This window comes from Juglans microcarpa x Juglans regia, chromosome 8S (assembly GCF_004785595.1).
Source record: "Juglans microcarpa x Juglans regia isolate MS1-56 chromosome 8S, Jm3101_v1.0, whole genome shotgun sequence".
In the NCBI taxonomy this organism is placed as follows: domain Eukaryota; kingdom Viridiplantae; phylum Streptophyta; class Magnoliopsida; order Fagales; family Juglandaceae; genus Juglans; species Juglans microcarpa x Juglans regia.
The window spans coordinates 8,908,174-8,925,520 of record NC_054609.1 but is presented as its reverse complement, the minus strand read 5'-3'; the positions used below and the strand labels follow the sequence as shown (position 1 = coordinate 8,925,520).

The 17,347-nt window shown below is 37.7% G+C and overlaps 2 protein-coding genes across 3 annotated transcripts; both read left to right on the top strand.

Annotated features, from left to right (window-relative positions):
* The first annotated feature begins 3,184 nt into the window (after positions 1–3,184).
* Positions 3,185–6,199, top strand: LOC121244727. 2 transcript variants are annotated; one of them, XM_041142925.1, is made up of 3 exons: positions 3,185–3,375; positions 3,505–3,575; positions 5,459–6,199. In XM_041142925.1, the coding sequence occupies exons 2-3, from the start codon at positions 3,507–3,509 to the stop codon at positions 6,002–6,004; spliced, it is 615 nt and encodes a 204-aa protein (XP_040998859.1). In that variant the 5' UTR covers positions 3,185–3,375; positions 3,505–3,506; the 3' UTR covers positions 6,005–6,199. The 2 variants fall into 2 exon arrangements, with proteins under 2 accessions (XP_040998859.1, XP_040998858.1); XM_041142924.1 differs by having other exon boundaries at positions 5,423–6,199.
* Positions 6,200–7,084: 885 nt separating this feature from the next.
* LOC121244623 (gibberellin-regulated protein 2-like) lies at positions 7,085–8,939 on the top strand. The gene is made up of 3 exons (XM_041142781.1): positions 7,085–7,374; positions 7,960–8,008; positions 8,533–8,939. The coding sequence occupies exons 1-3, from the start codon at positions 7,309–7,311 to the stop codon at positions 8,712–8,714; spliced, it is 297 nt and encodes a 98-aa protein (XP_040998715.1). The 5' UTR covers positions 7,085–7,308; the 3' UTR covers positions 8,715–8,939.
* The last annotated feature ends 8,408 nt before the right edge of the window (positions 8,940–17,347 follow it).

Below are 17,347 nucleotides of genomic sequence, written 5' to 3'. Positions count from 1 at the left end.
AAGCCTTAATCTTGCCTCTCAATGCTCCGCCAGTTGCCTTGCGAGTGACGCAAGGCTATCTCTCCCTACCACCGATGGTGAGAAGGCTGGAATGCCATTTTTGGCACCGAGACGAGGGAGAATCCCCCAAGAAGTTTCACCCCAAGACGTACGAACAATTGGTATGGGCTTCGTCAGGATGAGCCACAGACCAAGATATCACGGTCGCCAACCTGGCCTCTTCCCACCAGGACATCACAATGGACAAGCTCTTGTTGTTAGGGAAGTGCGACCATATGACCCGAATGGGGAACTCTTGATGGATTGCCTCCCCTTTGGAGTACTCCCCAATGTCCCAATCTCAAACCATACATGAAGAAAAAGCATTGGGACCAATCTTTGATGTGGGAGTAGCGCTTTTCCAGACGGGCGATGCGCCTCTCGGAGTGTGCCTGGAAGCTGCATAAACTACTGTAAAGTTGGAGCACCCTGTACACATATAGGAACTCTCTGGCCATTAGGTTAGGGTACTCCTTTAGCCCCGAACCTAGCACCATGCAGAAAATCACACAGTTGGCAACCAGGAGTCACCAAGCATTCGAGTGAAGCTGTGCTAGAGCAAGCCCCAGAAAGTCTAGGACATCTCAAATAGGGTGACAGAAAGGGAGGCGTAACTTGTTCACGAACATCAGAGGGAATAGCGCAACCTGGGACGCCATCCCATCAGAGTCCAATTGCGGTAGCGCGACGTCCGGGGATCTCCAGCACCATCAACTTTGGTATGTTGTAGGCCCTCCTTAATCGTGAAAGGTCGGTGGTAGAGACTAATGACTCCCGACCTCGGCCTTTAAAGTACAGATTCCGTCAGCAGGAGGACTGGTAATATCCATGGAAGCCATTAGAGAAAGGAAAAAGGAGAAAAAGACCAAAACTTAGTGAAAACACACAAGGGAATGAAGGGAACAACAGAAAAAGGCACAAAAGAGGATAAGACTTGAAGAGGGAGCAGTAAGAAGAAAACGAGAGCAAGGGATGGGATATAAACAGGGTGCAACATTGGTTGAAGTTCCCAATGCCAAGGATTGACAAACGATGTGAAGGGAAACATCAGCAGAAAATTCTGAAGTTCGTGCTGTAGGTAATGATGTAAGGAGATAAATCGTTACGCACGCCCCAAACACAGACCCTAAAGCTATTCCCTGCCACACCCCAACACGGACCAACTATAGTCAGGTAGTGGCAGGAATGCTTGACGGTAGTAAGGTGAAAGGTACACTATTGCATTGTGTAATGACCCATGATTAACCATGGTGAGGCACTTTTGAATTCTTGTCTCATGCAGGAATTCGTAGGGTACTGGGGAGGGGATAAGGAGGGGGGCCACCTAGCAAGAATGAGGGTCACACCTCGAGCATGGCTTGTAACTAGCATAGTCAGACAGTGGGCATGCCGCATTAAATGCATAGAGGAGTTGTCACGCAAGGACCGACACGCCACATTAAATGAGCACCACTACCCCTGGTGGCTATGGTAATGGGAGCACCATCCCTCACCTGCCAATATGGGCATGCATGAACGAGAAGAGACAGATTGTGCGCAACACGACAGGGTGATGGCAGGCACGTCAAAAAGGATTCTGTGACCAGAACGGCGCACGGTACAACTCGACACGATCCACTGGTAGCCACGGGGGCCACCCCGGCCTACTATAAATAAGCGCCAAGAACGTAGGTAGAGGAATCTTGATCTCTCTCTCTCTCCCCTTTGATTTCAAGTACACTCCCACCGTGAACAAGAATTCTGACTTAGGCATCGGAGGTACCTCATACCCACTGAGTCCCCTCTCATTAAACCTTGCAGGGACAAAGTAGTGCAGAGTCCTCATTGCGCAGGGTAAGAAAAACAACATCAATACCCTTCTAAAACCATTTATTATATGCCTAAATTACTTTCCATTTATGCATAAACCAAAGCCTCATTGATATATTTGATGTGTCAATAATTTATCCCATACATTGTAACTTCTTTTTTTTTTTTTTTATTCTTTATTTAAGCTGTTGCGGTTAGGTTGTAGTATTATTAAACTTTGGGTCATTGTCTAATTACAAGCCACTAGACAAGTAATTCTACTGATTCTAAAAGGAGCTTAACCACATTGGATTATATTTTTTTATTTTAAAAAATATAAATTCTAATTTCCTAAAACTTATACGTAATTCTTTGTAGAAAAATTTTTCAGCAACCCTACATTACATGCTTGCTAAGGGGAGAAAAATAAAAGAGTTATTCTACTTATCAAATGTGTGGTGTAGAACTGTTGAGTAGAATAACTCATTTTTTAAGACTACTTCCAACCACCATTCCAGTTTGTTGATTGCAGCATCATTGTAGTACCACGATAGCCAAATCCACCCTAATCATTTAATAGGATAACCTAATAGGATAGTGAAGGAATATCAGTTTATGAAGAATTTCTCAAATTGGTGATGCATAGGGATATATGCTTTTGTGATGGGTGCCAAAGAACTCAATCAACTACAATATTAATGTTAACTTATAATTATAATAGCTTAATATTAAAAATGATAAATGGTGTTCCTAATACTGTCCGAGTTGTTTGAATCATTATGAGTAATGCTATATGTATTTATAATTTTACGAATAATACTCATTGTTTTAGTTTTCTTTTAAAATTTAAAATTTCATATTTTTTAGCATATCAATATTTCACACGTAGAAAATTAAGTTTTTTATACATTTTTTAAGTACAATTATCTAAATTTGTAAGAGTCTATTTGTCTAAATTTATAGATAACTTTATAAGATATCATATAAGTAAGCTATGTTATCAAGTTTAAATTACTTCAAACTCACTTGAGAAATAAAATATAACTACACAACAAGCTTGAACTTGAGCTTGTGTTTGAATAAAAATAAATAAATAGTCATGACATTTAGTATTCACTTGAATATGACTCATTTATAATCAAATTAAGATAATTTGAAAGAAACAGAAAAAAGCCCAATCACGATGAATCTTTTTTTTTTTTTTTTTTTTAAATCATCTTCAAATCAGTCAAATGGTCCAATGTCATGATATCACTATCCTAAACCGGTCCAGGATAGTAATATATGGATGCTTGGGGTATAGGAGTCAGTACATCCAAACAGGACCCTTTGGCCAAGTGGCCATTTGAGTGCAGTCAATCACAATCTGAGGCCAGAGCTCTGAATCTCTGATCCCCGTTCCTGTGGTACACATATACTCTTCCCGTTGGGACTCCCTGCAGTTGCAGTCGAAGGGCACGCGCCGAGCTCTTCGCTTATGTGCAAGTGTGCGCGCGCGTAGTAGGTAATAGCAAGAGTCGGGTGCTGCACGGAGGCCATTGAATTCAGGTATTCATAAACTTTACGCTCGATTTGAAAGCAAAATCAGTTTTCCTTGCCTTCATACTTTTGATGTCGGCGTAATTCTAAGATGAATGGCTAAACGCTCGGTGTTTCTTTCTATATAAGACATGACAGGGATGCTGGGGAAATCAATGGCTTCTCCTCTTTTGACCTTCGGTTCTGCAACATCCTATTACTCCTATACCGTGAGTGCCAATCTGCCAATGTATACTTATTTTTATAGGGGAGAATGAGTAGGTGAAATTGAAAATGAATTCGACTATCGGAGAACCTGCTCTAAATTCAAAATACAATTAATTTTAGAAAATTTTGGATTATTGCCGTACTTGCTCCACAGCTTTATGCCGCTCTTCGAAATCATCTATCTGCTTGAAGTTGCAATGCCTCAGTATTGTAATATGGTTCAACATAGTGGAGAGTCGGATTTGAATTTTGTAAATGCAGATTTTGGTTCTCAGGATACGAATGACAAATAAAGATTTGGCCACACACTTGCCTGCTTCCAAATATTTATAACTTTGTATAGGTGTTGAATCACTTGTAGCTTTTCTATAATAACTCATTTGCTGGTTGTGCTCGGATTGGAATCTGTCGATTCTGAATAATTTGTCCCCAAGTACAAGTTATAAGATTGCAGTTTCATGGTGGGCTGATTTACAACTCTGTGAAACAATCAAAAGAATCGGTGTATAATTGAATGAAGAGAAGAACAAGAACACACCCTATGATAGAGAAGTAGAAAACTCTGGATTCAGCCTGTTGCAATGTTCGTGGACTTAGCCTGTTACCAAGCCTTTTTTTTTTATCGGTGCCTGTTACAAACCCTTAGAGCGAGGGAGGGAGGGAATGCTTCTAGGAATGGTGGTGGGTAGTTTAGGATATTTGTTGCTTCTATCAAACTAGAAGACCCTATGGTGCATTTTCACAAACAGCAGGCGAGCACTCCCTACACTGCAGCAGATGAGGGAAATCGGTTACAGAGTCATTGCCTTATACAACAGCAGGACACCATGCAACAACGAGAAAAATCTAGAAAAGAACAGTAGAGAAATCAGTTACTAGTCTCTACGGTTATTTGTAACAAACACAATTATTTTATTCTCTTGCTCATCATGTATAAATACACTCATTCCTGTACAAGATAAATCACATGAAGGAATTCTTCTACAATATTTTTCTCTCTATCTAACAGCTTCCACAGTGGGAGACGCTAATAGGGTTGTGTTATTCGAGTCTGATGGGAGACGCTAATAGTTGTTATTCAACTCTCATGGTGTCATGCGAGTGATGTGGGATTGAATCCCTTTACCATAGATGTTTGTTTTAAGGGATTGCCCTGGTGGGTAGTATAGGATATTTGTTGCTTCTGTGGTGGGAGACGCTAATAGGGTTGTGGTATTCAAGTCTGATGGTGTCATGTAAGTTATGTGGGATTGAATCCCTTTACCATAGATGGTTTTTTTAAGGTATTGCCCCTCTTATTGAGCTCGCAGGACGTAGTGGCCCTTGCATTTGCAACACCTCTTCCTCCCAGAAAGAAAAGGGAATTGATATTGATTTTAGCATCTCATGAATGGTTAATGGGTGCTCCAGCACACTCCTGTTGGGACATTTTAGGTGAACTCACTAAGTTTTTCATGCAGTAAGGAGCGTAACTGCATTCAGTAAGCTTTTCATGCTTATAATAGTAATTGTAATGAAGCTATAATTGTAAAGTTGGGCCTTAATGATATCCTATCATTCAGTAAGGTTAGATGGGGGAAACTAATGCCTAAAAGATTCAGATGACATTATAATATATGAATCCTGCTTGTTTTTTGATTGAATAAACTCCAAAAACACATTATATGTTCATCAAGTTCTAATATATTGGATAATCATTCTAAAGGTTCATGTGCAACAGTTTACATCCTAGGTTGTCTGCTTGCAAATATCTAGGTTAGGATCTGAGGAAATTAAGTTCATCTCTTTTTATTTTACCATATTTCTTTCCTATCAGATATGAAAATTTATTTTCAATTTCTCATTGCAGCCTGATCTTGCACCTACTAAGCCAAATATCATGCAGTTAAATATGAACTTCTCCAGTGGTCTTCCACCAGATGTGCTCAGGGGAGCTTGGTCCACCAATTCTTCTCTTAGGAAGTGGGTAATACGTTCAACTGCCCAAATTGAAAGTTTAGCCTTGAGTGATGAAGATAGGAAGATGTGGGAAGCTAGCAGGCAAGCCCTATCTGCATTCAATTTCAGTATTGAGGAGGAAGACAAGATACTTGGAAAAGCATTTGGCCAGCTTCATTCCCCTTACTGGGGTGAAGACCGTAAAAAAGAAGTACCAAAATCCGAAACTGTAAATGAGATATTGGACTATCTTAGGGCTTTAAGCCTTTCGGATGATGATCTCGGCAAGTTGCTGAAAAAATTTCCTGAAGTTCTTGGATGTAATCTTGAACATGAGTTAAAAACCAATGTGCAGGTCTTGGAAAAGGAATGGGGTATTAAAGGGAAGTCTCTTCGTAACCTTCTTCTCCGAAACCCGAAAGTATTGGGTTATAATGTGGATTGCAAGGGAGATTGTATGGCACAGTGCACTCGATGCTGGGTTCGGTTTTAGCTGTCTACTAATTTATGTAGTTTTTTTTTTTTTTTTTTCCTGAGGTACCACGTCATATATATGCTTTTACTCTTTGTACAAATTGGAGCATATCAATATACTGAAACTCATATTACAGCTGATTAATTTGTAAGTTCGAAATTTTATTAATGAGTAAATCCTGTATTAGTTCATTGGATCTAATACTTTTCTTTCCCCACGTTTGTACGAGTTCTGATGATGCCTGAGATAGATCAAGTCCTCAAGCAGTGAATGGCCTGGTTGTTGTGGATAACCTCCTGCAATACAAGAATAAGGCTATCGGAATAGGCCGGTACTTCAGGATCAAGGGATGACATTCCGATGATCAAGTTAGCAATATTCTCAGAGATAGATCAAGTGGAGAGAGCATGAGGGAGAAGATGACATATTCATATGTCAGAGCTTTTATTTGGGCAATGCCACTCTTCATTATAGATTTTATTATCTTCAAATGTCATACATGCTGATGTGCCCCGTTTTAAGTAGTTCCATATATCAATAAGAAAAATGCTAGAGTTGCCGACATTTGGGTCTTGATAATTTTTATTTATTTATTTATTTTTATTTAGTAATTAAGGAAGTATTTTTTAGTGATGTTCTGATTTTTTTTAAAAATATTTAATTAAGAATATAAAAAAAATGAATGAAAAAATAAAAATAAAAATATTTTTTTTGTTATTCTCGGTACCGATCATCCTCGCTGGATGTAGCACTGCTCTATCAATAAATGGATAGATAGCAATATAACATTTGTCAAATCATCTAATGTGATAAAAAATGATAAAATTTACGATGAACAGAAGAGTTTATTGGTATATTTAGTAGGTGTATACAACTAATTTATTGGTTTGATTCTCTATTTTTTTCTTGGCATTGGTGTGTTTGACTTTGTCTCAGAGTGCATGATTGTCTTTAGTGCCTTAATTTTGATAATACTAATATGACCATATCTTTACTAAAAATAAATATAATCATGTGATAATAATCCAAAAGAGAAAAACGATAAACTACTATTTAGGATAACTCATAATTATGGTTTAAGTACAACGAGGATTAGTTATAAACCAATTGTCAATCATCATTCGTTGTTTTCGTGTGCGTACAGACCAGAAATTGCTTTATCTTAGAAAGTTAGTGCACGATAAGATCGCGATCTAACAGAACAACTTGCCCTTTATAAAGACACTTGAATTGAAGCTTTCGAACCCACGGACCTCTCTCTCTCTCTCTCTCTCTCTCTCCACGAATTTGGCATTTCTTGTGTTTTGTAAGAGAGGCTCGAAATGGCCTGCACTTATAAGACAACTCTCATGTTGACCATAATTTGCTTTATCCTAATAACACATGAGGTAATGCAACATCACGTTTTCTGTGTGTTTCTATTGCCTAATTCTATTTTTCATCTTATATTATAGGAAAATTCTATACATCATACTACCATCTTACTTTCATCCCACTAAATAAGATGTGACACATTTATTATTATTAAATAATTATTTATTGTATGTTTTTTTATCATCTAATGGCATGAATGTATCATATACTATTTAATATGATCAAAATAAGATAAGAGTGTTGTGTATAACGTTACTCTATATTTTATTACCCGCATGCATTACACTTGTTGATATAACAGATTTTAAGCGATATTAACCAGTAACTGAAATACGTAGTCATTTAAAATGAATCACATCAATCAGTATGATTGAAGATGACATAATTTAGAATAAAGAATTACATCTCTCGTTCCTATTCCACGATAACATGAATATGGTCCTATATTGGACGATCAAGTGCAAGAATAACCCATATACCATGCATGAGCCATGCAATTTCCCCACGTTAACCACTATATATTAATTATTACTACAACATTGTCAATTGTCGTTGTTATTTTGTTTTATTAGTCTTGCTAATTTGTGGCAAACTTGCAGCTGGAGATATGTAGTGCCCGTCATTCCACGCTTGGCGCCAAAATGATAGGTAAGAGTATCATTCTAGACATAATTGGTTGATATTAATTAATAATTGAGAAATTGACCTATAGACCCGAGGTTGAGTTTAAACCCTATGCCAAATGGATATATATATATATATATATATATATAGAAATACTTTAGTCCGAAAGAGATTTTATAAAAGTATACACATAAACTGACGTGTCTTGATCATGTGGTACGTTAGATTGTAAAATTACTTTTATTATAAAGTAAATTTAACGTATCATATAAAGTCATGTCAGTTTATGAAATCTCTTTGTAACTGTATCACTTCTCATTTATATGAATTTCTTATTTGGTGGCACGAGTTTTTTCAAGTGAATTTACTAAAATGACCTTCTAGATATTTAATAAAAATTATAAATAAGAAGAAAAAACCCTCGATCAGACGGTCACCACCGATGTGCGTGGCTGGCGAGGGAGCCTCTTCTGACATTATTACAGAGAAGATACACAAACTTACCATATTATATATAATGATTGATAATGATATTGGTATATATGCAGATTGCAAGGGCAAGTGTAATTACAGGTGTAGCAAGACATCTCGGCATAAGATGTGCATAAGGGCATGCAATACATGTTGCAGCAGGTGCAACTGCGTGCCTCCAGGGACCTCTGGCAACTACGAGGTGTGCCCTTGCTATTGGCATATGACAACTCATGGTGGTCGTCGCAAGTGTCCTTAAAATAACATACAAAATTAACGTTATTGCTCTACTCAAAAGGATCGAAGTGTATATATATATGCCATGGATATATAGCAGAAGGCCGAATAATACCACCCTGGAGGAGACACAAGAAGGATGTTAAACAGGAGTTTGATACAAGTATGTTCTAAAATATGTGTGGAGAGGTCCAAGGCAGACGCAAGTTTGTCAAGTTCTTGGTCATATCCTATATTTGTTTGTCAATTTCTGAAATGCTCACTATGTCATGTTATAATCACTTGATTTTAATAAGAAAATTCAATGGTATTATCAATTATATACGTGTGATCAGTGCAGAGCCATGTATACTCCAATCAGTGTAGTTGCAGCCACCAAAATTTAAAAATATTCTTAAAACTATATGAAAATTTTAGAAATTTATTGAAGTTTTTCTTTATCTCGTTTGTTTTCGCAGATGAGTTAAAATGAGATGAGATGAGTTGAAATTAAAGTTAAAAAGTTAAATAAAATATTGTTAGAATATATTTTTTAATATTATTTTTATTTTGAGATTTAAAAAAGTTGAATTGTTTATTTTATTTTGTATTGGAAGTTGGGAAAATTGTAATGATTAAATGAGATGAGATGAGATGAGATGTTTTTTGAAAATAAACGAAGCCTTAACACGCAGTACATTAATTGATGAGGCAATAATGAGAAATAATATAGTGATATCCACAAAAGTTGTGGGATCAATTATTAGATCAAGAGCCGCAATGGACCATCTTCTCCTATCCTATGGCCTCCACCGATAAGGCAACTGCAACATCAGGCAAGAATGCAACAGATTGCACCAAAGCCAAAGCAGGATCACACGGCATGGGCCGGCCAAGAAAACTCTAGAATAAAATGTGAGAATATCCTTGTCAAAACAGAATAAGAATCTGTCGTACACGTGTCACAATGATAGAGAATAGGTTGTTATCTATTGAGTAGTATAAATGATGTAAACAGCATGATAGAGATGTAAGAGAATAATTTTTCAGAATAGTAAGAAAGCCCTTTGAGGCATTTCAGCAAATACCTTGTCTACACTGTCTCTTCCTACTTTATCATGGTATCGAGAGCTCAGTGACCTCCGTCGCATTTTACAGATCCAACCCAGATGGATTCTTCCATCTCTTCGAAACTTCCATCCCAACTTCCACCTCCACAGTCAACACTTCCCTTCTCAATTCGGCTAGTCATTTTATGACTATAAAGCTTACAATTGATAATTATCTCTTGTGGTGGAAGGCTCAGATTGTGCCTTTTCTCAAGGGAAATCGTCTGTTTCATCATGTGGACGGCTCATCTGTTGTGCCCCCTTCCATGGTTGATGACAGCCCCAACCCCGAGTACCTAAAATGGTCTCAACTTGATCAATTGATCATTTTGGCACTTAATGCTTCATTGTCTGAAAATGTTTTTGCACAGGTTCTTGAGTGTAACTCTCTGCTCATGAAATATGGACCACGTTGCAGAACCTCTTCGCGGCTCAGTCCTTTGCGCGTATTATGCAAACCAAGCTGCAACTCTCTACACTTAAGAAGGGTCCCGAGTCAATTACTACTTTCATAAGGCCAAATCCCTTGTTGCCTCCTTGACTGCTGCAAGCCAACCTTTGTCCCAAATCGAATTTTCAGTGTATCTGTTAGCACGAGGCATTGAGTACGACTCATTGGTAACTTCCCTCAATACTTAAGCTGATACCCTCATCCTTCATCAATTTCGAAAGTTTGGAGAGTGAAATGAAATAAAAATTTTGTAAATAATATTAAAATAATTTTTAAATAGTAATAAGATAGTTTAAATTGATTATTTTTTAAATTTTAAAAAATGAGAAAAAAATCGAATAAAAAATATTATAAAGTTTAAATTATTTTTTATTTTTTATTTGAAAGTTTGAAAAAATTGTTATGAGTTATAACGATTGGTTTGAAAATTTTATATTTGAATTATGTTTGAAAATAAGATGAGATGAGATGAAATGAGATCGGATTAAAATTTCGTGTCTTATCTTATGTCCCAAACCCATGCAATTTCTCTCTGGAAATCCCATGTCTGCACATCTTACCCACACATAATCACCCTCTGGTTCTACTTTTTCCCCGAGCTTTAGAGGTCGAGGCCATGGTGGTCGTAACAGTCCCAATCCCTTAACCAACAGAAATGATCATTGACCCACTTGCCAAGTGTATTATAAAATTGGCCACACTGCTTTGAGTTGCTCCCACTGTTTCAATCAGACGTACCAAACCTCTCCCTCGAGTCTCTCAGCCAATCTCACTACAACCACACCTCATATACCATCAACCCAGTCCCATTCTTGGTTCCCTGATACTGCGGAAACAAACCATTTCACTAATGATTTTCATAATCTCAACTTGACTCCATATCTACATACGGATCAGTCAGTGTCGAAGATGGCTCTACAATTCCCACACAACACACTGGTTTTGCACATCTACATACTCCTTTTGGCAATTTTATTTTTTCTAAACTCTTGCATGTTCTTCTATTACAAAAATTTCTTATCTGTTCGTTAATTTTGTCTTGATAATTCAGTTAATTTTGAGCTTTATACCTCTTGTTTTGTTGTGAAGGATTTACAAACTTGGAAGGTTCTTCTTCAAGGCACTGTTAGGAACGGCTTGTATGTTCTCCCCACCACAGTTTCGGCCTCTACCTCCTTCTCATCGAAACCTCATGCTCTTATTGGTGAACAAGCATTGGCTTTCAATTGGCATATGTGTCTTGGTCATCCCTCCCCCCAGAGTCACCTCTTTCATTATTAGTCATTTTAAACTTCTCACAAATTCAAGTAACCTAACATCACTCTGTTCTGCATGTCCACAAGCCAAAACTCATCCCTTACCTCACCCACCTTCTCCCTCTCGCTCTAAGAAACCTTTTGAATTATTGCTCATAGATGTTTGGGGACCGGCTCCAGTATTGTCATCTGCTGGTTGTCGATTTTACTTGTCAATTGTTATGACTTTACTAAATATATTTGATTTTTCCTCTTCAAGCTAAATCTAATGTCACCTCTATTTTTGTTGCTTTTTTTATGTTACATTAGCAATTGTTTTTCAACTAATGTGATATTTGTGCAAATGGATGGGGGCGGTGAATTTCGCCCCCTTCACAAAGTACTTTAATCTTATGGCATTGGTCATCACATCACATGTCCATATTCCCATACACAAAATGGTAGTATTGAGCAACGTCATCGATACATTGTTAAGACGGGTATTTCCTTGTTTGCACATGCATCGATGCCTTTTAAATATTGGCCTGCTGCATTTCAAACCGCAATTTTTCTTATTAATTGAATGCCTAACTCAATTTTAAAAAATAAATCCCCCTTTCAAATGCTTTTTCATTGTTCTCCTAATTATAATTTTCTTTAGACTTTTCGAGTTGCTTGCTGCCCAGTTTACATCATTTTAATAAATATAAAATGGGCTTCCGCTCCAAATTGTGTGTTTTTATGAGATATAGTTCTGATCATAAGGGCTATTGTTGTTTGCATTAACCATCGATTTGTACTTACATTTCTTGCAATGTCCAATTTCATGAAGATATTTTTCCCTTTGCATTTGAGCCCACCATTAATAATCAATCCGTACCCTTAGCCCGTACCACACATTACGCACCCATCATTTCTCCTTTACTTCATTCTGTTTATCCACCAAGTCCTTCAAGCCCAACATCACTTGACATCTACACTGGCCTATATGACTACTAGGCCTTAGATCCATCGCTCCATCTCCACACTTACATTCTAGCCCACTCACCTCATCCAACCCAACTCCCTTACTTAACTCTTTGAAACCCATCCTTGCGTCGAGTCCAGTCTCTAGCCGATCACCTTCTTCATTCCCAGACCTCTCAAACCCTAACCATGCCTTTGTGCAATCCTTTCCACTCATTCATCATCCATGATTCCTCCTTTAGTGAATACCCATCCAATGGTCAAAAGATTGAAAGCCAATGTTTGTTGCCCTAGAGTGCGTACTGATGGTCCTCTCACCTAGCCTTTTCCCAAACACTCTGCCTCCCTCACTAGTTCATCCTTACCCGAGATTCCTGAGGAACCCACATCCTACACAGATGCAGCTAAGTATCCCGAATGCATCATGCCATGCAACTCGAGTTTCAGACCCTTCTACAAAACTCCACCTGGGATCTCATCCCTCATTCTTCCTTCTTCAATGTTTTGGGTCTGAGATGGGTTTTGAAAGCAAAAAGACGTGCTGATAGTACCCTTGAAAGACGTAAGTCACCCCTTGTTGCCAAGGGATTCCATCAACAGCATGGGACAGACTATACCGAAATCTTCTCCCTAGTTGTGAAACTCGTAACTATTCGATTGCTTCTTTCCATAGCTGTAAGTCGCCGCCGACTCGGCCTAGATTTCGGCTGCTATCCTATGTTACCACTTTTCCTAACTAGTGATCTTGTAAGAGGGATCATGGACCTATCCAAAAATCATGTCTAGACTACATGTGACAGTGCACCTGCCACCTTCACCGCTTCCAGCGGAGGTTTCGCCTTCACCAGCGGTGGTTCCGTTGTTCGCTTTTTTGTGAACATCTTAGTTCTGCCTTTCTATAAGACGTCGCCCTATCGTAGGACAGGGGTAGGGACCAAGAAATTGGTCCCAAATAAACCCATTCACCACTTTGCACTGTTTTATATTGCTTTGGGGCATTTGTTGGGAACTCCATCCCCTGCTCATGTATCATCTTCCTAGTTTAATGAAGTTAACTTGCTTAAAATAAAAAGCACTACTATCAGTAGAAATGAGCAAAGCTCCCTAAGGATCTTTTTTTAGTGAATAGAGAACTGAAAGATTTTTTAAGGAAATAAAAGGTATGTTTTGAATAAATAAAATCAAATTTACAAGCAAAAATGGTTGCAAAACTTTTAGACTTCAAATTGTTTCAAGTATAAATGCTTAACTGGTAAAATTTACGAGGGGAAATGATGACATGGCACATGACTAAACCTCCTATTTCAAAAATTATGTGTTGTAGATTGCTTAAGCATAATTACATGCCTTTTTAAGATTCAAAAGTGTCACATATTACTTCATTTAGAGAAGTTTTGGATTTAACATCATAAAATTATGAGTAATGTTGATATATATGCTATTGAAATAATAATAAACAATTGGTAAAAAGACAATAATCTTGTACATACCTAAGTTATGTTAGGAAAAATGACGAACACTTGTGCATATGCACATGTTATTTTATGTAAATGCAAATAACGTCTCTCACCATATGTTTGTGCAATACACTCAAGACTTCCTTGTCAAACCACAATCTACTACGCTTTCCTGGATATTGGTGCGATTCTTCACGAACAACTTCTCTTCCCATATCTCGAGTCAAATCATGCATTCTCAACTTATGTTGATTGTCAATTCTCAGGAGGGCACTTTGAACAAGAATGTTGATACTGCTTATGGAGGAGAAGCCACAACCATCAAGTAGTATTGTAATGACATATTCTTTGTCTAAACCGACAAAGAAACATGCAATATCAAGGAATATGATCTTTCTATTATGATCTAGGGAATCCAAGCTTCTTTTAAGTATTTTCTGAATCTTCTCGTGAGGCATGCTTTGTAATATTTTCAATTCACTTTTCCATTTAATGACACTTCTTCCAAATAGAAAACAACCCAGAACTTCAAGAGCTAATGGAAGTCCTCCAGCATAATTCATGGTTGCATTAACTGAAAGGTCCAGATAATCTTTTATTGGATGCATGGGCCATTCCGAAGGCATGCCAACTAAAAAGTTGAAGAGACTTGAACTCATCCAGTTTTTTAATCTCATACTTTCCATTCACTTGTGCTTGTGTCAGCAAATGTTCATTTCTAGTTGTTATAATGACTCTACTTACAACTATTTTATAATTATTTCAATTGACCGATACTAATAAATCCAACCATAGGTCCCTTTGTTGTTGATGAATTTAATGCATGAAATTTCAAAGCCTAAAACCTCAACATTAAACTTCCCCAAAAAAATCCCCACCCAGCCTTATCCTTTTCCTAGTTCCTAAACCCCACCCAAAAAAATCTCCACTAAAATTAGTGTCAGTATCAGTATCGTAATACCCTATTTAATTGTTGAACCAATAGTTCTTCCATCTTTCAAATTTTAAACCATAGTGTACATGCCACAAGTGCAGGGTAAAACAAAATCAAAGAACACAAAAGCATATTGAACAAAGAAACAGAAAAATGCAGCACTGGAAGTAAGATTCATACTGAATAGAGGCATCAAAATTCTAAACCTTGATTGCCAAGAGTAGCTACATAGAAGACTTGGAATGTTTTCTCATTGTGAAAGTCGGAATTCTTTTGTTCAAGAAGTATAATACGGTTTAAAAATGGAAAAAAATGTTTCTAAGTGAGTGAACAAATTCACTAAAAAATTTGCCTTGGATGCAAAAACACTTACAGAAGGCAAAACACAGTTGTATGGGCGACAACGTGACCGTCGATCTCTTCAGCAGAAATAACACCTACTTCGCAATTAGAGGATGGATCGACGGCAACCAACGGGGGTGCTAGGCAGAGAGGGTGCAGGGCAACTAGGACATTGTTTGGGCGAGAGAGGGGTGGGGGTGGATGATGGGCGACGAGGGGGGTGGGGGAGAGGATGCCGATGTGGGGGAAAGATGGGAGGGGGCGACACGGGAGATGGGTGGAGAAGAACGAACGAAACGGGAATGGAGAAGAGGAAGAAACAAACGGGGAGGGAGGAGAGGAAGAAAGGGCGACCCGGGGGGTTAGGGAAAGAGGAATGAAAGAAACAGGGAGAGGAGAGAATGAAAATTCAAAACGTAGCACCTCGCCTGAGAGAGGGAAACGACATGTAAGGTTTGCAATTTGGATGCAGCAAACAGTGGCTGATCCGAAGACTTTTTCAAAAAAAAAAAAAAAAAAAAAAAAAAAGAAAGAAAAAAAAGCAAAAGAAAAAAGAAAAACTGACGGGCTTTCCTTTTGGAAGAACTTTGGGGGCTTGAATTCCAAGCTTCTCTCTTTGTAGAAGTTCTCTACCGCCGTCATCTATGACATTTGCTCCTCCTATGTTCCTGAATCGTCACCCTCATCCAGCGTTGAGAGAAATGACTGCTCTGAGCCCTTCATACGAACTTCATGTCCTTCATTCAACTTGGATTTTGATACTTGCTCCTTAATCTCTTTATTCGGAGACAACTCCATGCTACTCATCCCAACATTCAATTCATGCCCTTTCTCATCATCTTTGGCCTCCGTCTCCACAGACCTCTCACGAGATGCATTGGGAACTAACCGATTCAAAGGATTTAAATCACTACCATCAGTTTATTCGATGTCCTCCTATTTCTTTTGAACCTCGGGTTCCATATCCAAAGACTCCTTGGGAGGAGAATTGGGTTCTAGTTGATTTGAATGGATGACATTGCTAACATTAGTTCCAGCGTTGCCATTTACTACCTCACTGCTGCCATATCATCATCATTAACGCCTTTCAGGGTCAAAGAAGTAGAATCAACTGAACCTAGGTTTTCAATTTGGAATTCACCAAGACCTTTACCATCAATGTTGTTCTCGGCTTTCAAATCCACGTTTGAACCTGGGTAAGGTTAGGGTTCTTCAGCTGGGTTTGCAATCATGGAGGAGAGGAGTGGACATGCACACCAAATTTTTTTTTTCCAAATTTACATCATATGCGTGATTCCGATACTCTAACTAAAGTCATGACCATGGGCCGTTCAACGGGGATTAATTCATGACTACGTACCAGTCCTCTTTTATCATTGGCCCATGTAGCTAGTGCGTACTCCAATTCTGATGTCGTTTTGACTAACTTTGGATTCTAATGTCGTTTTGACTCATTTTGGAGATCAATCAATGGCAACATTAATGTTAATAATATTAACTAAATTAATTTTTTTTTAATAAAAAGAACTTACATGGTGAAACTCGGTGTTCAAAAAAATTAGCAAGATTGTTGGTGGAAAAAATGTGGGGTCAGGGCTTGATTCGGCCGTTTACTACCATCATTCCTGCCGGGATAAATTAATTTAATTCATGATTTGGCTTACCGTGTAACGTATCAATAGAAGGTTGAAATCACATGATTTATATTTTAAAAAAATTAGTTAATGATATAATTAGAGTTCTATTAAAACTTTATAAAGAGCAAAAACTTCTCATTCTTAAGTAATATAAGATTCCATATACCACCTATCCTTATCGCTATCATATAGGGTGGTATCACATACCATATCATTCAGTAATTATCTCAATCCATCTCAAATAAATTATTGATCAGATTTATTATTTTTTTAATTTTTTATAAAAAAGAAAAATTCATCTCAACTTATATTTTACATTCAAACAAATCTTAATAGAATCTACAGAATATTATTATTCATAATTCATTTCGACATTCAAACAACAGAGTCTTAATATTGCGAGGCAAGCTATTTCCTCGTACTCTGATCATGTACTTGACTAGGTTATCGCTGTCCAAATATATACTAATTATTGCTTCTAATTATCCGAACTTTTATCCCTGTTCACCAATCCGATTAAAACACCTTTTCCCATGCCAACCGAT